At 62.2% G+C, this 21976-nt stretch overlaps 4 protein-coding genes across 10 annotated transcripts in view; 1 reads left to right on the top strand and 3 right to left on the bottom strand.

The window, feature by feature from the left end:
• Positions 1–197: 197 nt before the first annotated feature.
• On the bottom strand, positions 198–13728 carry PLD2 (phospholipase D2). Of its 7 annotated transcripts, none has more exons than XM_083378450.1 (25): positions 13599–13728; positions 12375–12477; positions 12151–12281; positions 10511–10653; positions 8828–8927; positions 8532–8597; positions 8378–8436; positions 8193–8285; positions 7962–8114; positions 7533–7682; positions 7356–7439; positions 6945–7023; positions 6747–6857; positions 6332–6511; positions 5867–5999; positions 5348–5466; positions 3890–4003; positions 3473–3577; positions 3246–3334; positions 1942–2055; positions 1791–1840; positions 1475–1609; positions 1247–1400; positions 804–921; positions 198–580 (listed from the first exon to the last, which is right to left on the bottom strand). In XM_083378450.1, exons 2-25 carry the CDS (start codon positions 12427–12429, stop codon positions 356–358), a joined length of 2760 nt encoding a protein of 919 aa, XP_083234576.1. In that variant the 5' UTR covers positions 12430–12477; positions 13599–13728; the 3' UTR covers positions 198–355. The 7 variants fall into 7 exon arrangements, 5 of the variants coding, with proteins under 5 accessions (XP_083234576.1, XP_083234577.1, XP_083234579.1 ...); XM_083378451.1 differs by lacking the exon at positions 13599–13728 and adding an exon at positions 13204–13313; XM_083378453.1 differs by lacking the exon at positions 7533–7682.
• Positions 13729–14594: 866 nt separating this feature from the next.
• Positions 14595–15080, top strand: LOC310649734 (uncharacterized protein C17orf114 homolog). The gene is made up of 2 exons (XM_083378455.1): positions 14595–14805; positions 14904–15080. Exons 1-2 carry the CDS (start codon positions 14715–14717, stop codon positions 15062–15064), a joined length of 252 nt encoding a protein of 83 aa, XP_083234581.1. The 5' UTR covers positions 14595–14714; the 3' UTR covers positions 15065–15080.
• Positions 15081–15843: 763 nt separating this feature from the next.
• PSMB6 (proteasome 20S subunit beta 6) overlaps positions 15844–21976 on the bottom strand; it is a 48708-nt gene continuing 42575 nt past the window's right edge. The window contains exons 2-7 of the mRNA XM_083377893.1: positions 17249–17348; positions 17090–17157; positions 16876–17007; positions 16579–16708; positions 16189–16333; positions 15844–16099 (exon numbers count right to left, since the gene is read on the bottom strand). Of these exons, the coding sequence (XP_083234019.1) occupies positions 15972–16099; positions 16189–16333; positions 16579–16708; positions 16876–17007; positions 17090–17157; positions 17249–17335 (690 nt within the window). The 5' untranslated portion in view covers positions 17336–17348 and the 3' untranslated portion in view covers positions 15844–15971. The remainder of the gene's footprint in view (positions 16100–16188; positions 16334–16578; positions 16709–16875; positions 17008–17089; positions 17158–17248; positions 17349–21976) is intronic.
• Positions 19889–21901, bottom strand: GLTPD2 (glycolipid transfer protein domain containing 2; the record flags this gene model as incomplete). Its single annotated transcript, XM_083378738.1, has 4 exons — positions 19889–20411; positions 20978–21135; positions 21624–21709; positions 21799–21901. 4 exons carry the CDS (start codon positions 21899–21901, stop codon positions 19889–19891), a joined length of 870 nt encoding a protein of 289 aa, XP_083234864.1.

Below are 21976 nucleotides of genomic sequence, written 5' to 3'. Positions count from 1 at the left end.
GGGAGGGGGAGGTCGGGGAGGATCGCGCGCGAGCGAGCGTGCGTGGAATCGCTGGTCGCTCGGCGGCGGCGGACGGAGCGGCTCTCGGGCACTTCCGGCGGAAGACGGTCACGGGGGAAGAGGCGCGGCGGCCCACATTCCCCCCCCATATATCACCCCCCCAGGAAAGCAGACGCGGGACAAGGACGCGCAGGCGGAATGCGTGTTTATTGAACGTGCGGAAATGCAGAAAAACCGCAGCCGGCGATTGAAGAGTGCGCGACCCCCCCTCGACCCGGCAGCCGCGGCCCCCGGTCCCCGCGCGGCCCCGCCCAGGCAGCCGGGCCGAGCCCCCTTCCAAGCGGCGTCCCCGCGCTCACGTCCACACCTCGGTGGGGACCATGCCCTCCTTGCAGTTGAGGGGCGGCAGGAGGTGCTCCTCGGCCAGGAACTCCAGCGGGAAGCCCACCAGGAGCCCCCGCAGCGCCCGCAGCCGCTCCCGCGCCCGGGCCGGGTGGAGCGAGGCCAGGCTCTCCAGCGCCACGTGCTCGCGCAGCGCCCGCTGCGACTTCACGGCGTCGGTGGGGAGGCAGCGGAAGACCTGCGCGGGGCGGGGTGGAGGGGGAGCGGGGTCAGCGCCCCGGCCGGAAAGAAGGGGACCCCGGTGCCCCCCCCCTCCGCCTCTCTCTCACGCAGGCAGGCAGGGAGCTGAAACCTCTGCATGGTATCCCCACCCCCAAATCCACAGGGCTGGAGACTGATTTGCAAATCGGAGTAAGAAGGATCCAAGTGGCATCCATCCACCCCAGATCCTAGGCACCTACCTCCTCATAAATACTGGTATTGGCTAAGGCTCGGGCACACCAGATGCCAGAGAAGAAGCGGTCGCTGATGGGATCTTGAATGTCAACATCGTCCTCTGGAGCCACCCCCAAGATGCACCTGCCAGGGAGTTTTCAAGGCTGGGGATCTCAGGGGGTCCCCAGCTCTGTCTTCCGGCCGGGCAACAGGAAAGGGGGTTCTTTTGGCAGCTGGCTGGGCAAAATGCACCGGCAGAGAACAGGACTCCCCCCCCCGCCCTGGGCTACCTGGGTGGGGGCAGCTGGAGGGCAAGGATCCCGCTGCCTGGCATCTACCGCCCCCCCCCCGTCAGCTGCCTGTGGCCCCCGCGGGCTCTCTTCTGCCCCATCCACACACCCCCATCTCTGGGCTCTGGGTTTTGGGGGGCAAAGGGGGGGGTTGCCCTTTCTGCCCCCGCAGCACTCACCTGAAGCACTCGAGGCGCAGGCTCAGCGTGAACTTCCCTGCCGCGTACTCCTGACCACCCATGGTGGACGGCACCAGCTCAGTGTCCTCCACCAGCACGGCCAGCTCACTGTCGCGCTTCCCCAGCAGGCTGCGGTCGTTGATGTTGGCAGAACCTTTGGGCGGAAGGCTGTGAAGTGAACCCTGGGGCTTGGGTGTCCCTGCCCCCCCCCCAAGCCTCCCCACTCACCAATGATGACGAGCCGGTCATCCGCAATGAGCATCTTGCTGTGGATGTAGACCAGCTCTGTGAGAAGGGTGCCCCGCAGCTCCCCATGGGTCCGAAGGCCGCAGAAAGAGATGTAGTCCCTCCAGCCCTCCCCCACTTTTGAAGTGGGAGGGAGAGAAGAAGGGAGACATCAGCCTTGAGGGCCCCCCCATCTATCAAGGCAGGGAGACTCTTCACCTCCCCCAGCAGAGACCCAGGCCTCACTCCTGGGGTGGCGGTCATGAGGGGCTGGAGGGTGAACTTTGCTCCGGCCCTTCCTCCCCCCCCCAGTACTCACTGACTGCCTGGAGGCGACTAAGGATGGACGACTCCCCACGGCAGAGAGTCCTGCAAAGCGGAAAGGGCATCTGAGTGCTCCTCTCCCTCCCTCCCTCCCCTCGGCCAGCCACAGTGGGCAGCCGGCTCTCCGGCCCCAGGGCCAAACTCACCGGTAGGTGTAGTGAAGAATGGCTTGGGTGGAGTTGCTGCCTCCCTGCGCGATGTCCCCCTCGAAGCCAGGCAAGAGGGGCAACAGCACGTACACCCTGAACTGCTTCTTCTCACTGCAGTGGGGAGACCCCCCACCCGGGCGTCAGATGATAGGACAACGGGGGACGTTTCTCCCTGCCCCCAACTCTCCCCCGTGTGGTTCCCGCAGCACTCTTGGCACTGAGAAAATGGCCTCTTTTCAACTGAGGCCTTTGATTCAGAGGCTTTTCTGAGCAGGGATGGGGGGGAAACGGGGTGGGTGGGCTCCTGGTGGGTTCACACTGAGAGCCGGTTTGGTCTCGTGAAGGCACCGGGCTAGAAAGCGGGAGACGGTGGGCTCCAGTTCCCCCTTGGGCATGGAAGCTGGCTGGGTGACCTTGGGCCAGTCATTCTCGGCCCGGCCCACCTCACGGGGCTGTTGTGGGGGGGGGGGGGAAGGAAGATGTGTTCGCCATCTTGAGATTTGTAAAAATAAAGATGGGAAATAATAAATAAGGGAGAACTAGTGGGCAAAGAGAGGTTAGTTACGCAGGTGCAGCTCGATGCTTGCAAGTGCCAGTTCACCACCGTGGCTCCCTGGGGGCCTCTGCAGCTCACAAAGCCTTCTGCCCCCCCCTCAAAAGAAAAGGGGCTGACACGGCTCCTAGCCCGGCTCTCCCTCTCAGGGCTGCCGGCCTTGGGTCTTCTCTCTCATCCTGGACACAGAGCAGCAGGAACTGAAGGCAGCCCAGCTGTTCTGCAACCACCTCAACAGCCAAGCACCCCCCCCCTTTGCCTGCTGGGGGGCAGGGTGGGGGGCTCTCCAAGGCAGCAGGGTCGAAACAGGAACTGCCAGGCCCGCTTCAGGAGGCCGATCTAGGGCGCCGCCGTCTGGGCTCCTGGGGCCCTGGAGCGGCAGGGGGACACGGCCTCGGCAGGGGGGGGGGGCGGCTGGATGCCGCCAAGGGAGTGGTGGGGCAAAAGGCAGCTGAGCCCGCAGCAAGAGGGGCTTCCCTGGTGGCCAGGCTGCAAAGGGGAGGGGGGTGGGGCAGGAGAAGTGCTTCCCTACTTGCCAGATTCTGTTAAGGTAACTTGCCATTAAGTGTTAATTAGCTTGTCTGCCCTGCTTTTCTGTCTGGTTTCTCTGCACAAGAACCTGGCAGTACTTTTCCAGATGATCATAGCAGTCTGAGCATGTGCAAAGAGGCTCCCTCCACAAGATACACGGCATATCTCTTGAAAACTGGATGTGTTAGCCTCCCCCCCCCCAATTTGCCAAACCCACCTGTGGGCAAGCAGGATCCGATGCACAACCGCGTCTCCTACGGTGTTGAGCACCGAGCGCCCGTCTGTGCAGCTGATGAAGAACTGGTTCTGCCAGGGGAAAGGACAGAGGGCTCCCTTGGCAAAGGCGAACGGGGGGGGCTCCCCGCTTTCTGGTTTGTGCTGTTCCCCAAAGGCCTCGGGAGACTCCTCTGACTCGAGCTGCCTGGCCCTCCTCCTCTGTCCTACCTCGATGTACAGGTAATGCTGGCTGCTCCTGATGGCCTCCAGGTAGGCGTTGTAGATGGAGCATTCCTGCAGGCCGGCCGACCATCGGTCCACGGAGCGCAGCACCTGAGGGCGCAGCCAGCGGTTTTCTGGGTCAAAAGGGGTGGGCTGGGACTCTGAGCCCACCCACTGCCCCCCCGTCACCTGGTAGCCCTTGGATATGCTGGGGCTGGGGGCTCCCCTGCTTCCCCTTCAAAAGGTCCTGACCTTTTGAGCACCAAAAGCCAGAAGGGGCGGCGGTGTGTGTGCAGAAGTAGCCTCTTCAGCCAGACCCCTGAGTGGTGCCACTTGTTCTCAAGCAAGGCCCCCGATGTGGCCCCCTCAGAAGCCCCCAAAACCTGCCCCTTCCCAGCCACCGGCCTGACCCCGCTCCCTCACCTGGACGTCGGCCACCTGGGCACCGGGCACGAGAAAGGGGAGCCTTGGGGGGACGTGGGGGGACTTGGGCAGCAGGTAGGGGTACTCTGAGCCTTTGTACTTCGCCTTGATGGTCTGAGGAGTAGAAACGGGGGTCAGCGGCCCCAGATCCCCAGCCCCTTTTCTCAGCTGCTTGTTCAGCATGCAAAAAATAGGGCGAACGTGCAGGGATGCAACCGCTCACATGCGCCTCCAAGCCAATCTCTAATGTTTAATCGTTCTCTGAGTAGTGACAAGTCAGGAAATGGATATTGACAGCTATCAATAAAGAGCCCACGCCAGCCATGCAGCTGAAGGATGGAAGGCATTCCTAAGCCACGCGACAAACTTATTAAGCAAGAGATGAGACAAAATTGGGCACGGGGCGCTCCCTGCCCCCAACAGCTCTGCGATCAGCCTGGCAGGAGACAACTCACTGCCCTCCCCCGGGAACCAGAAGAGGAGGGGGGAGTTGGAGAGCCAGGGGGTGGGTGGGCTTAATCTTCCTCAGGCTGCTGCTCCCGGTTTAATTGAAGCTGCGCAGGAGTGGGGGGGCTGACCATCAAAGCCATGGGGTGGATGCAGTAGTTTGGGGATCTGCCATCTTTAATTTTCAATGGGGTAGACCCCCCCCAGCTCCCTTGGCCCTGAAGAGCGGCTCTTATGTGTCGGGGAATGCGGGCAGGGACGTCCAAAACTAAACGTAAACATTAGGAGGACTTTTCCAGCTCTGCAAGCCAAGCCGTCTGCTGCTGGCTGCCACGTGAAGTGGGGACTCCTGTTTTCCTCTGGGGACTTCCCAAAGAAATGCTCTGCAAGGGGGGGAGACCAGGGGTCCCACAAGGTCCCTTCCAGCTCCTTGAGTCTTGTTTGGCCAAGAACCACGTTGGGGGTATCCTACAAGGACCCTCCAGGAAGATTTAACCTTCAGCGTTTAAGAACCTTCGGATTCTTAGGTCGGTAAAATGAGGACCCAGATTGTTGGGGGCAATTAAGCTGACTTTGTAATAATGCCACTTGGGGGTGTGTGAAAGCCCTAATAAGCAGGCATATACATAGAATGAAGGCTACTGCTAAGCTTGTAAGCCTCCCTGAGTCTTTGGAGAAGGGCGGGATATAAATGGAATTAAAATTAAAAAAAAATTCTACCAATTTCTTTAGCCAGGACCGAAGGGGGGGGCAATCTCCCCCCCCCACTATCAGTATCATCAAGTGTGCTTCTTTAGTGATATTTTTACGGTTATTTGGCTTCAGTTACTGATTACTAACAATCACTGTTACTGAAAACCTACTTTCTTTTTTTGTTAATTGTTTCCCAAACAGCTGGAAAATTCTACCCAGTTGAGTGTCAGAGCTGAACTGTGCTTGCAGCTGTTGGGCCGGGCCAAACCCAGCTCTGACTCCCCCGCCAGGCTGCCCACAGCCCCGCTGCCCACCCACCTTGGTGAAGTTCCAGCGCTGGATAAAGTGCCTGGCCACGTCCCGTGCGGCCACGCCATGAACGGCCACCCCCACATCCCGCCACGGCATCCGAGGGGTCTGGAATCTATCAATGAAATCTGGACCAGAGCAGGAGGTGAGGTCACTGCGCAGCGGGGGGGGGGGGGGGGCAGATTCCCCCAGCACAGGCCAGCCTCCCTCCAACAGGCAGCCCACCCCCCGTGGCGAGGGGAGGAAGGTGGTTCTGGTCTGAACCTGGGAGGGGCTTCGTGGGCTGCCCTTGGCAGCTGGACTGCCACTGGCTGGGGAGGTTCAGACAGGCTCCTCTGAGCGGGGGGGGGGGGGGGCAGGCTAGAACACTTCTGCGCAGCATGCGCACGGCAGCATCGAGTGAGGGTATGTTTGCCCCTCGTGGGGGGGGGGGGCTGGGGCAGCATCAGGACCGCAAGCTCTCAGGCAAAGCAAATCGCACCCGCAACCCAAGGGCTCTCGGGCTGCCCGTCCTTGTCCACCCCGCACCTTCAAAGGGCCTGTCCAGCTTTATCCAGTCCTTGGCAATGAGGTTGCCGTAGTCCTTGCCCAGCCAGAGCAGCCGGTTGGTGGCCAGGTCCACGGGTGCCTCCTCTCCCGGCCCTGAAGGGAGGGCCCCCCCCTGAGTGAAAGAGAGGGTCAGGGGGAGGCCTGGCGGGGGAGGGGCCGGGGGCCAGCAGCAGAGGGGAGAAGAGAGAGCAGGTCAGAGCAGACAGAGGAGGGGAGACAGTCACCCCAGGGGCAGCCACCCGAGCTGCGGGGAAGGAAGGGAGGGAGGGAGGGAGGAATAAAAGGAAGGGAGGGAGGGAGGGAGGGAGGGAGGGAGGGAGGGAAGGAAGGAAGGGAGGGAGGGAGGGAGGGAGGGAGGGAGGGAGGGAGGGAGGAAGGAAGGAAGGAAGGAAGGAGCAGCAGAGCCAGGAGGCGGCTTCTGGGGCAGCTCAGGCACCAGCTCACCTTGGCACCCTGGATGTTCTCACCCTCCAGGTCCGTCAGGCGGTACTCGGAGGTGTCCCAGCGCCCGTAGGCCAGATCCAGCCCTCCCAGGAAAGCCACAGACTGGTCCACCACCACCAGCTTCTCGTGGTGAGCCCACAGGAAGACGATGGAGGAGACGTGGTCCGGATGGCGCATCACCTGGCAGGGAGAGGAAGCCGGGGGATCCCACAGCGAGGGGACGGGGGTCTCTCCAGAGCTCAGAAAAGGGTCCCCCGCCCACGTCCTGCTTGTTCCGGATGCCAGACAGGAGGTGGCTGAAGCAGGAGGCCGGGTGGGGGAGGGTTGTTAGGGCCCAGGAACTGGGGAGAGGGATGAGAAAGGTGCAGCCCCCCACCCAAATTCCGGGACTGCCCGATGGAGGGGGCGCACTTACCTTGATGTTGGGGTGCAGCAGCATCAGGACCCTCTTGCTGTAGTCGCTGTTGAGCCCCAGGGCCAGGCCCACCTCCTTGAAGAGCAGGACGCAGACACGCACCCCCTGTTCCTGAAAGGGGGGCCATTCAGGGCAGGGTCACCTGCTGGCCAGGGAAGCCAGCCAGCCCCCCCCCTCCGGCCTGCGGGGGCCACTCACCGCTTTGTGCTTCAGGATGAGGTCCAGCCTCCACTTGTCCGACTGAGCAGGGCGCTTCATGTAGATCTCGGGGCTGAGCCTGGAAAGGGGGGAGGGAATGCTTTCTCGTGGGGGGGCAGGAAGAGGGCTTGGTGGGGGCCGCTGACTTTCAGGGGAGACCTGCTCCCCTCTCTCCCCCCCCCCCGCAGAACTGGCTGCTGGCAACTTCCTCCTGGAGACGCAATCTCCCCCGTCCCTGGTAGCCCTTCCGGTCTGGGCAAGGCTCCTGGGCTGAAGCCCCCCCTGCTCACCAGCAGCAGGGACTGGGCTCTGCTGGCTGCCAGATGCCCCGGCCTCCCCACCAGGGAGAGGGGGGCCCCACAGCAAGCCGGCCGGACCCCTTTGTGCCAAGCGGGGCCACGCCAGGCTTACCACCAGTCCGTGATGAAGATCTCCTCCCGGGCCTGCACCAGCGCATCCGCCACGGCCGCAAAATATCCCTCTCCGTTGAGGAACCTGCCGAGGCAGAGCACACGGTGAGAGTGGGCCAGCCCCAGCCCCGGTTGCCCCCGGCTCCTTGAGCAGCAGCAGGCGGGGGTCTCTGCTCACCAGCGGGCGGGGGTCCCCTCGCGGACAGGCGCAAACCCCTCGTGGCGGTGGTACCGTAGGTGCTCCTGGCCTTTGCTGGCGGCCAGCTCCGTGATCTGCTGCCCCCACCAGCGGGCCTGCCGGTAGCTGCTGCACTTCAGGACGAGGGACCTGCGGGACGGGAGGGGCACAGACCTCTCCCAGCGGCTGCCAACGGGCGCTCTGGGCTGCGGGGGCCCCGGGCTGCCTGCCCTCGCCTCTGCCCGCCTCTCAGGGCAGAAAGAGACCCACCGGCTGGTCGGGTGAGGCACCCACCTGGAGGGAGGGGAGCAGGCCGTGTGCCCCCCGGCTGCCCCCCTCGGGCCTCCGCTCAAATGTGGGCTGCATCCGGCTGAAAGGCCCAGGTGAGCGGTCCTGTGCTCTGCCCCCCCGTATCCCCCTCAGACAGACCTGCAGCTGTTGTCCACACGGACCCCGTACTTGGTCTCTGTGGGTTTCTTGCCCACTTGGACCCTGAAGGCCGGGTCGAAGAGCAGCACACAGGAGATCTCGCCCGACTCCGGCTTCAGGTAGAGCAGGAAGGCCTCCTTCACCACCAGCCACCTGCAGAGGGAGGGGGGAGGGGCTAAAGTAAAAGCAAACTCCCCCCCCGTCCCTCCCCCTATGGCACCTGGGATTGACCTCTTGGACCAGCGATAGCAGATCTGGTGATGCCCGGCACAGTTCAGCCCCTGGATGCGGTGGCCCCCGGACCGCTTCAGGATCATGCCTTCTCTGGAGGGGGGGAGGAGGAGGCGCAGGTCAGGCATCAGCCCTTGGCCCAGCCCCCCACCCCACCCATGCGAAAGGGCAGAGGTCTTGCTCACAAGCCTTTGGGCCCGAGTTCCGGAAGGAAGGAGAGCCGGCTGACGTCCAGGAACTCCGCCTGTGGAGCAAGGAGCAGAGGGTACCCTGGAAGGCCAGGCCAGGCCCCGCCACCGGCCACCCGCCCCTGAGCCTAGGGAGGGGGAGGGGCCGTACCATGGCATGGTAGTCCCGGTAAGCACTCATCTCTAGCAAGGTGTTCAGGTAACCTTCCAGCTGTTTCTGTGGGGAAGGAGGAGCCGAGAGGAGGGCTGCAGGGGGCTCTCGGCTCTCCCCCACCCTGTCAGCAACTGCCACCCCCTCCCCAGATACCTGGATACCCCACTCATCCCCGGCTTCCTTTCCCACCGGCAGCGTCCTCCCCATCACGGGAGGCGGCCAAGAGGTCCTTCTGCACTTCCCTGGGGCTGAGCGGGGGGCAGCTGTGCCGACCCAGCTCTCTGCTGCCTCACCTGCTTGCTGGACGGGCGCCGGGAGACCTCGCCACCCCCGTGTGGCAAGGCGGGCAGCTCCAGGGAGTTTCCGACTGGCCACGAGCCCTGCAGGACGAATCTGCGGGGAGAAAATCTCACCAGCCCAGCCTCTCCCTGCCCAGGGGGAGAACCCTGGCAGAGCCCCCCCCAAAAAAGCTGGGAACAGGCTCCCCTTGCCAAATGGGGGGGGGCTGAGGCCAAGGCAGAGCTGAGCCAGGCTTGGGAGTTGGAGCGCCCCCGGGAGTGAAGTGCCAGCAGCTCCCTGGAGTGGCCTTTGAGGGCCGGTGGGTCTCCTCAAAAGACAAATGGGAAGGAGGGGGCCATGGGGGAGTTTGGCCATACCTTTAAGCAAGGCTGATAAAGAATCGGAGGTTGCCTACGCAAGGCGCCTCTCTCTCTCTCTCTCTCTCTCTCTCTCTCTCTCTCTCTCTCTCTCTCTCTCTCTCTCTCTCTCTCTCTCTTTCTCTCTCTCTCTCTGTGTGTGTGTGAGTGTGTGTGGCCATTTGGGTGAAGGGACAGGATAAACAGAACAGATTCAGCAAGCGGGTTACATTTATGTGTGTGAACTCAGCTTGAAGGCCAACGACTCAGCCCCAGACATGAACAACAACGAAACAGGAAAGTCCGAAGAATGATGGGAGCTGGGGAGCTTCTCCTCTGTGGGGAGAAGGGCCCCCCTCATTACCCCCCATTCCTGGAAACAAGTTAGGCAGGGGTACAAGGCGCCTGTTAACCTGTGGAACTCCCTGCCCACGGAAACAAGGGGGCCCCCTTGCTACCCTCCCACTCATTTTCATCCCCTGGACTTTTGAACAGACATTGATTCCTAAATCACTATCAATACCTCGTGATTTATCAATTCAAGAGTGCTTAAGGGGAATAAATCTATTAATTCAAGATACCAAAGAGTTAAAAATTGTGAAAAAGTAACAATGAAAAAAGGATTGCCTGGGTGAAGGCTGTTCATGGCTTGTAAAACTGCTGGCAAATTCTGCTGATAATCATGTAAAGCAATTTATCCTATTCCTGCCAAGGGCTGGATTCCTGTACCAGGCTGGGGGTGCAAGTAGGATCTGCTTGTGATCACATGAAGGATCATGTGTGCAGCTGCACAGGGAAAGAAGAAAGTTGCACAAAAGAGAAAGACGGATTGTGCAGAGAACAGCAGGACAGTTCTGTCAACCAGCCAACTGAGAGACACAGAGAGAGAGAGAGAGAGAGAGAGAGAGAGACAGAACGAGAGAGACAGAGACGGAGATTCAAATTTGGTACATAGCTGATCCCAAAGTCCCTCTGAACTGGGACCCTTCAAGCACCACAACTCCCATCTCTACAAATGCTCACATGCCTGAAGGAGTGTCGGGTAGAAGGCTGTGCCTAGATGGCACCAAAATCAGCCAAAGGATGCCAGAGGACCTGACCTTGGCCAGGCACCATGGCAGGCTGGCAATCAACGGAAAAGAAACCACGTTGGCACCAATCCAAGGTTTACAACAGGGATGTCCAACCTTGGCCACGTTAAGAACTGTGGACTTCAGCTCCCAGAAGTCCCCAGCCACCATGGGGGCTTAACGTGGCCAAGGCTGGACACCTCTGGCTTGCTGCCTGCTCAGCTCCTCTTGTAGGAGGCCCCGCCTGGCTACGGCAGCCCCTGAATCTCACCGGGGCAGCGGGAGCAGGCTGAGGAGCAGGCGGTGCTTCATCAGGTCCCTGTGGAGCTCCTGGAAGTGCCGGAAGAGCTTCTTCATGCTCCAGGTGAACTGGCCGTGGCTGAGCTGCAAGGCGTAGACGGTGCTGGGCCGCACCTGCGGGGGGGGGGGAGGAGAGCTGGACAGGGACCACCAAGGCCTTCTTGCACCAACCTCCCTTCCCCCCCGTTAGCCCTGGGGTGTCACCAGCAGGGGTGCCCTGTGCAGCACTGGGCAGGGGCCGTTGGGCTGCTTTGTTCTGGAGGGAGGGGTGCCAGGGGGCCCCTCTCGAGGGACCCAGGGTTGAGTTTAAGAGAGGGGCCCTCTGGCTTTGGGGTTTTGCTGAGGGATGGAGGGAAGGGGCTGAAACGGAGCCTCCCCTTCCCTCCCCTGGCTGTCGGGCTGAATCCCTCCCGCCCTGAGTGGCAGCTGGGCTCCTGTCTCCCTCGCAGCTGTTTAGTAGAGCAATAATTATATCCTGCAACTGGAAAATAAACACCTGCCTTCTTGGCCCCACTTTGGCTTGCAGTTGAGGGAAACTTCCTCTGTCACCTCTCTGCTTCAAAGCAACCTGCATTCAGCTGCCCCGCCCCCCCTCCCGACCGAGAGCCCCACCCAGAATTCCTGGGCGTTTGCTCGCACTGGCCGGGAATTCTGGGAAGCTTGCAGACTGGGCCAACAACTGCCTTGGCGGAGAGCCCCTTAGGGCCTTCTCAGGAGCAAAATGATTTGGGACTCCAGTTTACCCAACGTGGAATGTCAATCAACTGTTTCTCAGTCTGTCATGCACAATGCAGGCCGTCCTTGACTTACAACAGTTCGTTTAGTGACCGTTCAGAGTTACGACGGCACTGACCCTTTTTCACGCTTACGACCCTTGCAGCGTTCCCCCCCCCGGTCACGTGATCAAAATTCAGGCATTTGGCAACCGACTCATACTTACGACGGTTGCCGTGTGCTGGGGGTGTGTCACGTGATCCCCTTTTGTGACCTTCAGAGAAGCAAAGTCAACGGGGGAAGCTTAGCAACTAATGTGTGGCTAATGTAACAACTGCGGTGATTCACTTAACAACTGTAGCAAGAAAGGCTGCAAAATGGGGCAAAACTCACTTAACAAACGTTCCACTTAACAACAGAAATTTTGGGCTCAGTTGTGGTCGTAAGCCGAGGACCGCCTGTAAAGATGAATTTCCTTGCACAAAACGTAACTATTTCTCAGTTCGTGTCTTGGCAAAGTGAAACGGCAAAAAAAACCTGCCTGTGTTTCCAACGGGCAGTTTGCTCAAAATTCCCTCCTTTCTCCCAGGCCGCTTAATCTCTCAGTCTTCTACCGACAAGGACAAGTTCCTAGTCCTCCTGGCGAACAGGCTCAGCTGCCCCAGGGACACCCCGAGTCCCCCCCCCCCGGTCAGCTCTTTCCCGCATGGCTGCTGGGCGCAACAGGAGGCCGTGAGGAAGAGGCCCAGGCTCCCGGACAGGACGACTGGCTGGTCAAACGGGGACCTCTGGGGAAGTGCCGGGCTTTGTGCCTGAGGCCGGTCCTGAGGGGGGGGCTGCAGGGGGTTCGAGGCTGGCAGGTGGGTGCCTGTAAAGGGTCCGACAGCCCCCACTCACCTTAGAGCCCCAGGTGTACCGCTCTGTGCTGTCCACCCGTGCCACGACGGGCACCCCGTCTAGGAAAAGGGGGGCCTGGGAGTGCAGCGGCCTGGGCTCGTAGACCGCCATGGGGAAAGAGCATGGCTGACCTGGGAAGGAAGGAGGAGCTCAGCCTGAGACCCCGTGGAGGGCCAGCGGCACCCCCCCCCAAATCCCCACCCGCCTGCCCGGCTCAGCCTGACCTGCAGCCGCTGGGCCTCGGAGGGCGTCGTTCTCATCAGGCTCTCCCGGCTGCATTGGGCTTTCCAAGGTCTCCCCAGCAGGGCCAGATGTGGCCTGCCAGCCCTGGAAAGGAAGAAGGTGGTCCTGGGCCCAGGCAAGCCTCCCCATTGTCATCCTCTGCCTGGAAGCCCCTCCCCAGGCAGCAAATGCCCCCCCTCTTGCCTTGCGAAGCCTGGCTCCTTCGGAGGAGAAAAGGCAGCTGCTTGAAGCCCCCCCCCTCCCGCAGGCAGACACTTTGGGCAGAAGGGCTGGTCAAGGGAGGGACACACACACTGACCTCTGACCCCAGGGCAGCCTTGGCTGGATGGAGCTCTAGTTAGCTCTTGCAGCCGCTGCATTCACCTGGACCCCCCCCAGCCCCACGTGGGCAGCTCCTCCCTGACGGGAATGGTGTGCCGCCCCCTGGACTGGCTGGGGTTGGGCTATGGGCACTCTACCCACCCCCCAGGACCTTGGGAACTTCACTTGACCTCTTCAGTGCAAACTCTGGCACAATCTAGGAACCCGCAGGGCGGCCTGCAAGTCGAAAAAAGGCCACCCCACCTTCCCAGGGCGCTTCTGCTGTGCTTTGTGCGGAGACGCTCCTGGGGTTCCTGGCACGATCTTGCTGCAGGCCAGGAAGGCTACCCAGGAGCAATTAAGCTGGGATTTCCTTAAGTTTCTGGGCGGGCAGGAAACCTTGAATCATCACCCTCTTTGCACAGGCTGAGACAAAGGCAGCCGCCTCGCTTCGGTTTGCCTAACTGGGGTGCAGCCCGGCCCGTTCTGCCCCCCGGCCGGCTCAGCTACCCGGGAGCGCGGACGGACGTTGCTTCTTCAGACGCGGCTCGGGGATTCCTCCGGATCAGTTCGGGAGGCGCAGCGCCAGCGGGCGCGCAGGGATGGCCCCGGGCAGTCTAGCCCTCTGCCCGCGGCTCAGCGCAGCCCTCTCCCTCTGCCCGGCCGAATGCGGGGCCAGCCGGGAGTCTGCCCGTCCCTCGCGCCCGCCCTGCCCGCCCTGCCCGCTGCCTCCCCGCGGGGCGACCCCCCCCCCCCGGCAGCGGAGTCCTGCGGGCGGCTCGGAGGGGTCGAGTCATCCGCCGCCGCCAGGAGGGAGCTGGGATTCTGGCCGCAGCGGGCGGACCGGGGACGCGCCGCCCGGGGCGCAGCGGCGGAGAGCGCGGGGAGGGGGCGCTAAGGACTACCTGCCGACGGCGGGAACGGCGTGTCCGCGAAGCAGCGGCGGGAGGAGCGGAGGAGGGAGCTGCCCCGCCGGGATAATCAAAAAAGGGAAGGAAGGGCCCGAGAGGAAAGGGCTGGGCTCCCGTCCCGGGAAGGAGGGCCGTTCTCGCTTTGGGAGAGAGCGCGGCGCCGCCCCGCTGACGCAGGAGCCCCGGGGCATGTGCAGAGCGCCGCCCCTCTCGGCTGGGCGGGCGGCTCGCAATTCTCGGTCCGGGCCGCTTCGGCGACAGAGAAAGTCACGAGAAGCCAGCCGACTGGAGAGAGTGCGCGACTAGTCCCGGGTGGGTCCGCCGGGGGCCGGGCTGGCAGGAGCGCCCTGCGCCGCAGCCTCGGCCTCCGGGCAGCCGTTCTTGAAGGGGACCCCGTTTCCCCACCCGCCCCCGGGAGGCATCGCCCAACGAATCCCCCCTTGCCCCAGCCCGGGGGTGGGGGCGCGGGCGGAGAGCGGCAGCCCTCAACTTTCCGAGCGCGAGATTTTCCCGCCCCTTTCTCGGGGGATCCGCTGAGCCCGGGACTCTTCGGCCGGATCTCCTGCTCGGGTCGGTGGGTCCCTCCGCCCGCCGGGGATGCAGCCTTGCTCAGCTCGGCACCACCCCCGTGGGTGGGATCCCTGGCGGGGGAGGATGGGCGCTGTGGTCCGCTCCCCCTTTGGCTCCCTTCAAAACCGCCGGGATGGAGCGGGCGAAGGGGGAGGCGGCGGCGTCCCGTCCGTTCCCCGAAGGGGGCGGCTGGGAAGTCTTCGGCCAGGTCGGACCGGCTCCACCCGAGCTAGGAGCAGCCCCAAAGGTCGCGCGAATTGTGCCACGCGTGCGGGAAACCAGACATAAACACCCTTCGGTCGCAGGTGGCGGGGAGCGGGCGGGCGGCCCGTCTTCTCCGGGGGCCATGCCCCTCCCTGGCGCCGCAGCCGCTCTGGGACAGCCCCCCCCTCCGCCCGCCCTCTCCCTGTAATTGCAAGGTCTCGGCTCCTCCGCTCCTCGCCCCAAACGGGAAGGGATAAGAAGGAGGCCGCTTGGAACGGCAGCGCCCGGACCTCTTCTGCCCCGCTGGCGCCTCCCTCTCCGTCCGGACCCTCCAGGATGGGCTCCAGGCTCCCCAGCTGCTTTCCACGCGCGAGACGCGGACGGTCGCGGCGGGCCGGCAAGACGGGCCAGGGAGAGAGCCCGGAAAGTAAGGTGGCCGGGCGATGCCCTCCCTCCAGCCGGCCAAGCAGAGGCGGCGGGGGGGGGGCAAGCCTTCACTTCTCTCTCCCGCCCCCCCCCCAGCAGCCTCTGCCGATGATGGTCCCGACGTCGCGGCAGGCCGTGCAAGGTCCACCCCGTCCACCAGCAGCGAGGGTGACCCGCAGAGCGGCCGGGCGTACTTCAGCGGCAAAGCCCGGGTCTCCTTCCGTCACCAGCTCGACTCCGAGAGGGACTCCACCAGCTGATCCTCCCAGGAATAAAAGGCACTGCCCTGACCGCCTCTTTTTTCTGTACTGCGCCCCAGGGGAGAATTGCTTTTGCGGGTCTCCTCCAGCCCTCCTGGCAGCAAGACCAGCAAGGCCCCCAAACCAAGCTCAGGGGGAGGCACTCTGGCTCTCAAGGAAGGGGGGGAGGGGGAGAACAGGGAACAACTCCTATCCGGAGCTGCCAAGGAAAAGGCTACCTGGTGCAGAGCCAGCCCCCACCCCTCCTGCTGCAGGAACAGTGGAAAACACAGCCCCTCCCGGGAAAGGTTCCTGCCGTTGGGCCTCACCTCCTGGTCTCTGCCAGAACAGGGTGGAGCTGCATGAACCCCAAGGAGTGTGTCCCCCCATCTCAATGTAATCACAGCTGGGCGGCAATCAGGGCAACACAAGGAGGAGTATGCAGAGCCCGGCTGGGGAGGGGGCCCACCCTCTGCTGGCAGTCCAGAGAGGCAAGCAGTATTCACCTGACCCTTCCCCCCCCCCATTAAGCCTATTTTCTGATTTTGCAAAATACCCCAAACAGGAACGGCAGAGCCTGATTAAGCCCCTTTAACCCCTTGGAAGGGGCTTGGCTGCTCCTGACTTAATGCCTTGCATGAAAAACGCCATTTTCTGCCCTGGAGAATGAAGACTAACCTCACTAGGAAGCTGTAGCAGAAGAACTGCTATTCCTACCCTGCAAGTCACAGGTGACCACCCCTCTCTGTCCATGTCCCCCCACCACAAGGACCAAGAGAAACCAGCAACCACACTCGATGGAGACTTTCTGCCTTTAATACCCACCAAAAACGCACAAAGACAAAATACATTCCCATCCCCAAGAGATGGAAGCAGGTCTGGATGTGGGGGGGGGGGAAAGAGAAACACTGCCTCCCACCCACCCATCTCAGACGGAGGAAAACCGGGGTAGTTCGTTGCCAAGAATGACCTTGCGCTCCACACCGTCCTTGGTGATGGCAGCCAAACGGATCACCCCGCCACTCGAGCCGTCGCGATCCATGGCCAGGGCAAGTGCTGCAAGGAGAGAAGGCAGGCAGAAGCAGTCACCCCCTTCCTCAGAAATAGGGGGCTCCCCTTTGGCGCTGGGGTCGGGGGCTCCTTACCATTGGCTGTGAAAGTCAGGCACTCCTCCTTACTCATTCCAGGCTTGTAAGAAACGTCCACAAAGCCGTATATGTAGGAACTGCCAGAGCCCCCGATGGAAAAGGGCTGGCGAACCATCATGCCCCCCATGGGGACAGAATACACCTGGAGGGGGTGGGAGGAAAGGTGCTGAGAGAGACCTTCTGCAGGGCAGCAGGAGGGCTGCTGGTCTGCCAGTATACACCCCGGGTCATCCCAGGGCAGCAGCTGGGTCCAGACGAACGCCCATCCACCCAGACAGGGCATCCTCCGGATAGGCAGGGGGGGGCATCCAACACGCAGAGGCAAGGACCGGGCTCCCACAAGGCTCAGCCCCCTCTGAGCCCAGGAAGCACATCGCTGCCCCTCACCTGTCCACCCTTGAGCCGGTCCCAGCCGGCCACCAGGATCCCGGCTGTCAGGTCCTCACGGTACCGATAACACATCTCCTTGAAAAGGTTGGCCGCCGTGTGCACCAGGGGCTCCTGGTCCAGCTCGATGCTGCAGGGAGAGGCAGGGAGGATCACAGGCAGCCCCGGCGCCCCTTTCCATCCCCGGGACGTTCCTCCCCGCCCAGGCAGGGGCTCCTCGGCCAGACCGGGGGGGGGGAGGCTTCCCCCGGGTGGTCCTGCCTCCCCCGTCGCGGAGCCCCCCCCACACCGCCCCACCTGTGGAAGCCCAGCTGGTAGGCGACGGCGTCGGCGATGGCCTGGGTGTCGGCGGCGGAGCCGGAGCGGCAGCAGAAGATGCGGTCGTGGATCTGGGTCAGCTTGTCCGTGACGCGGTTGGCGATGTAGGACCTGCGGGCGGCACAGCCGTCACCCCCGCCCGGGACCCCCCGCCCGGGACCCCCCCGCCCGGCGCCCCCGCCCGGCCACTCACCCGGTGGTGGTGCGGGAGTCCGCCCCGATGACCACGCCGCCCTCGAACTCCACGGCCATGATGGTGGTCTAGGGAGAGCCAGAGGGGGGAGGAGGAGGGTCAGAGGGGGACCCGGCTGGGAAGGGGCTCCCCGGGCAGGACGCGCCCCCCCGCCCTCACCCCGGTGCTCTCCGCCTGGTGGGTCCAGTCCGGGCAGCCGCCCGCCAGCCCCAGGCTCGGACCCGCCGCCCGCCCAGTCATCGCCATCGCCGCCGCCGCCATCTTCCGCCGAGCGCGACACTGGCGCAAAAACGCCGACGCTTTACGGCACGGCGCTTTACGGCACGCCGCCCGGAGAGAGGCCGAGCGGAGGGAGCCCGCGCGGTGCCCGGCAGGTCCTCTGGGCGGCGCTGGTGCGTTTGGTCGGGCTGCCGGGCCCGCCTCCCGCTCTGGCCTCTGCCGTTTCTATCTCTTTGGCCGATAGAGTCTCTGGAGGTATCCAGAGCGGCACCTTTTGGCTCGGGTCCTAAGACTTCCGGAGGCTCCTTGCGCGGAAGCAGCGGAAGCGCGTCGTCGCCCAGGCCTTCCCTGCGGTTCCGACCGCGCCGTCCCTGCGAGCGGGTCTCGCGTAACGTGGGAACGGTCCGGAGTTCGGCGACACGCAAAACTGTCCGTGGGCGGTGTGTTTGCCATTCAGGATTAGAAGCCCTCTAAAAGGCAACCCCGCCGCGAGAACTGGCGGCTGTCTGCATCCCCAGCGCAACCAGGGAATCCTCGGGTGCAAGGGACCCCCGAGGTCATCTAGTCCACCACCAACCCCCGCCCAGGTTAGGGAGCCTCGCACGGCTGCCCAGACTTTGCCTGGAGGCCTTGAGCGGTGCGGGAAGAGTGGGGGATCTGCCCGAGCGCCTTCGGGTTCCTCCTCCCGCCTGGCCTCCAGGAGAGCCGGCATTGCCGAGGCAGCCTGGAGCCGTCCCGGTGCGTCCGTCGGTTCATGCAGCCGCCGCAGCCCGAGATCGCCGCGACACACACACACACACACACCCCGCCCCTCTCCTCTTTCCCCTCTGCTTCTCCTGCCCTTGATTGCGGAATCCGGCATTTCCCACCACCGCCGAGTGACGTTTTGCTGGATTGGGTAATCTGGTAATCGCCCTATTCATCGGGTTTCAGACCCGCTGCGCGGTTTCCTTGTCTGGCATTTGAGTCGGGCTGTTTGGCCTGAAGTCCCCCCCCCCGGGCCTCTCCGTTTCTTCTTACCTGTTAGAGCCGTGTCGTCTGTGCTCCAGTCTTCTTCTGGCGCTTCCCCTGGCTGCAGCGTTTCTGAAAGGTTTCAGTCCGTGGTTCCGAGGCGACATCTGCCCCCTTAATTCTGTCCCTTTTGACCTGAATGTCTTGTCTGCTCCCCGCAGAGCCACTTTGGGTAAGTTGGGGCTGCCGGTTCCTTTCGTGAAAGAAGAGGAGCAGAACAGGAACTACACAGGTTGGCTTTCTCGCCATCTTTTCTAACCAGTGGTGGGTGGGCTTCCTTGATGGTCTTTCTGGACGTGCCCCAAGAAGCCTTTTCTTACCTGTTCCCTGATGTGCTGCATTTGTTATCTGTCCGTTTTTGATGATTGTTCTTTTTGTTTGTTTTTCACAGCAACCGCCTGGTCTTATCAGGCATCTCCCTTCAGTAATAATTCTGTTTGGGCCTCAGTTATCTGGGAGGAGGTTTTGAAGTATTTATACCAGGACTACCCGATTCTTTAATAGCTTTGTTCCCTAGGCCATCCGCCTAGTAAACTCGCAAGATTCGCTTTTCTCGCCATGCACACGTATACATAACCTGAACTAGACTGTATATATGTGGGTATATGCATAATTCTGTATGTATTTATTTACATCATATTTATGTAGTGTATATCGGAGGCGGTGACCCATTGAGAGCTGAATGCTAATGCCTCCTTAAGTAACACCAGCTGCCTGCAATTAGTGCAGGTTCGAGTCCCACCAGGCTCAAGGTTGACTCAGCCTTCCATCCTTCCCAGGTAGGTAAAATGAGGACCCAGATTGTTGGGGGCAATTAAGCTGACTTTGTAATAATGCCGCTTGGGGTGTGTGTGTGTGTGTGAAAGCCCTAATAAGCAGGCATAGACATAGAAGGAAGGCTACTGCTAAGTCTGTAAGCCGCCCTGAGTCTTCGGAGAAGGGCGGGATATAAATGGAATAAAAATAATAAAAATAAAAATTTTAATGTATGCCAATTACGTTTAAAGTGACAATAAAGTTATTATTCTATCTATTCTATTCTTCTGAACTATTTTTCTCTTGAGGGTTTCCACCTGTGGAATCCTTCCTACTTTTATTTTAAGCTGGTTGAAGTCGACCCTCTTGAAATCCGATTTCAAGCTGAAGCCTGAATATGGTGTGTGAACCCTGCTTCCAACCTCAACCCCGTCCCTCTATGCCGGAGGCCTCCCAGCACCTAAGTTGGACGTTGAAAGTAGCGATTGCAAGAACCAGTCGGTCCAGCAACCAGACAGACACCCCAAGGAAAAGCCAGCTGGCAAGAGGGGTGTCTCTGCCTGGGTCAGAGAGCGCTGCTCGGTTCCCTGCACACACAGCCCAGGCATACTTAGTGCTCGGTTCCTGGGTGGGTAAATTCTCCCAAGTTCGTTTATTAACATCTCCCCCTCCCCAGAACGGTCTTCCGTTGGGTCCCCCCAGGCACAAAAGGCTGCTGTCTGGGTGGTCCATGGGGCAGGAACAGTCCCCTCCAAGCCACTTTCTTCCCGGGAGAGCAGATCTCATCGGTCCTGGCAGGGGGGCAGCCTGTCCCTAGGGCAGCTCCAGCATCCCATGGGCAGAGTAGACGTCCTGGGTGACGTTGTAGACCCGGCCCAGGCTCTTCACCGTGGTCAGGACAACGGCGCCAGTGGCCGGCTTCTCCTGCGCGATGATGTGGTAGAGCTCCTGGCGGGAGGGCATAGCCAGGAAGGCCAGGGCGACGGCCTGCTGCACCCACCAGCTGTGATACGGGGCGAGGGCCACCTGGTAGGCCTCCGCACACATCCGGGAAGATTTCTCGTCCTTCTGGCTGGTCCCCAGTTTGTGCAGGAAAAGCTCCAGCCACTTCAGGGCGCGATGGAGGCGCAGCAGCGTCCGGCACCCCGAGGGAGGCTGATGGGCCGGCAAGGACTGGAAGCCCACCAAGCCGGAGGCCAGCTCAAAGTCCACCATAGACTGCAGGGAGCGGTAGTGGAGGCCGTGCGGCCCCTCCTGGTGCCGCTGCAGGATGCTGATCTTGGACTCCGTCTCCCGGGAGATCAGCCCAAACGCTCTGCCCAGCGCGTCCAGGAACCTGCAAAGGATAGCAGTGGCTGCAGCTAGGGACACCCCTCCGCCCACCCCCCCAGCCGGCTGAAGTCCACAGGCTTCCCCTCCCAGTGCTGCCAGCCCTGCAGAGAAAGAGGGGCCGGCGACTCTCAACCCAGATGGCAGGCTCCTGGCCGGAGTGGGCCAAGGATGCTGCTGAGGCACACAGCTGGAGGGAGCCATGGGAGTGGGAGAGCCGAGAGGGAAGGCCCCCAGACAGCCCCCTTCTCTTTCAGGAAGGAGATGAGAAGAAGGAACGCCAGAGATAAAGCGGGGGTGCTGGTGGTGGTGGTGTGTGTGTGTGTGTCCAGCCAGGTTCGGATTGCTGAGGCTCTCTTGCCTTGGCCAAGGAGGCCCCCTGGCATCCAGCGCGGCTTCTGCGGGCGCCCTCAGAGGGAGAAGCCACTTTTGGGGTGGGCAGTTGGCAGAAAGGGTGCCGCTGGCCTTGGGCGCTCTCCAGCTCTCCCCGTGTCCTGCCTTTTGGGTCCAGACCTCCCGGGACCCCCGTTGTTGTGCAAGAGGTAAATGCCGCCCCCCCTTTGCCGTCCTCACTTGAGCAGCTCTCTCCATCCCTGCAGGTATTCTTGGAGGAGGATTTCGCCCCGGGGGGAGAGGCTGGCTGAGAAAGACCTTTGCAGGTGCCTGATGTCAAACTCTTCGCCCTGGAGAGGGAGGGGGGGTGTTGGGGTCTGGGCAGGCGCAGGCGCAGGTGCAGGTGCAGGCGCAGGGCCGGGCTGCAAGAAGACAAACAAGGAAGTGCTGGGGGTGGGTGGGGCGGTGCGGGAGTGAAAGGATTAAGCTCCCCCTCAGAGATCCATATCACTTAACCCCCCTTCCTGTGGTTTTAAATTCCATTCCTCCCCCGCCCCCCACTTACCAGTTGGGAAACCACAGTCCCAAATACCGTCCGGGCCATTTCCTGTTCCAGCTGACCCTCCATATGGAGGGCAGTTCGGATTTCCCACCATCTGTCCATCAACTTTAATCCAACCTTGGTGGGATTTCAACGGCAGTGAGGGGGGGGAAATTCCAGGGCGAATTGGCCCTCCCACCCCGCAATTATTGGGCCTGATGTTCCCTCAACTGCAGCAAGACTCCAGAGGGACTTTAGCCACCCTCCCAGCCAAGGGGGAAGAAGATACAGCCCCCCCCCCGTGAACTGACAAGGCCATCAAAGCTGCCCTGCTCTTCCTCTCACCTCTTCCTCCTCCTCCTTGGGCAGCGTCTCCCCGGGCCACGGGCACCGATGCCCCCCTCGGACACAGGCAGCCAGAGAGAGCTTTGCTGCGGGACGAGACACACAGGGCGGGTGAGCTGCAGCCTGGACACTCCCTGCCCAGCCCCCCCCACCCCCCGCCCAGTTCCAGACTTACGGAGGTGCCAGCCGGAGAGGTAGACCAGGAGGAGGAGGAGGAGGAACCCCAGGAGGAGCAGCAGCTGGCAGGGGCGCAGGGGAGCCCCAGCGAGAGCCCCCATTCCCAGCCTCTTGCCTCCTCCGGGCGGGACCAGCCTGGCCTTTGCACCCTGCCCTCCGCCCTCTCTTCCAGCCGA

Source organism: Vipera ursinii, assembly GCF_947247035.1.
Source record: "Vipera ursinii genome assembly, chromosome: Z".
Classification (NCBI taxonomy): Eukaryota; Metazoa; Chordata; class Lepidosauria; order Squamata; family Viperidae; genus Vipera; species Vipera ursinii.
Note: the sequence above shows the minus strand (reverse complement) of the source record. Positions and strands in the feature narration are given on the sequence as shown.

Excerpts from the sequence above, each read along its gene's own strand:
- PLD2 (XM_083378449.1), bottom strand. The coding sequence starts at position 9,188 with ATGGCCAAACTCCCCCATGGCCCCCTCCTTCCCATTTGTCTTTTGAGG. Across the intron at positions 8,437-8,531 it reads ACCGGGACTACCATGCCATG|GCGGAGTTCCTGGACGTCAG; the intron begins GTACGGCCCCTC and ends CTTGCTCCACAG. Across the intron at positions 6,000-6,331 it reads AGAACATCCAGGGTGCCAAG|GGGGGGGCCCTCCCTTCAGG; the intron begins GTGAGCTGGTGC and ends TCTTTCACTCAG.
- LOC310649734 (XM_083378455.1), top strand. The coding sequence starts at position 14,715 with ATGGGCTCCAGGCTCCCCAGCTGCTTTCCACGCGCGAGACGCGGACGG. Across the intron at positions 14,806-14,903 it reads CCAGGGAGAGAGCCCGGAAA|CCTCTGCCGATGATGGTCCC; the intron begins GTAAGGTGGCCG and ends CCCCCCCAGCAG.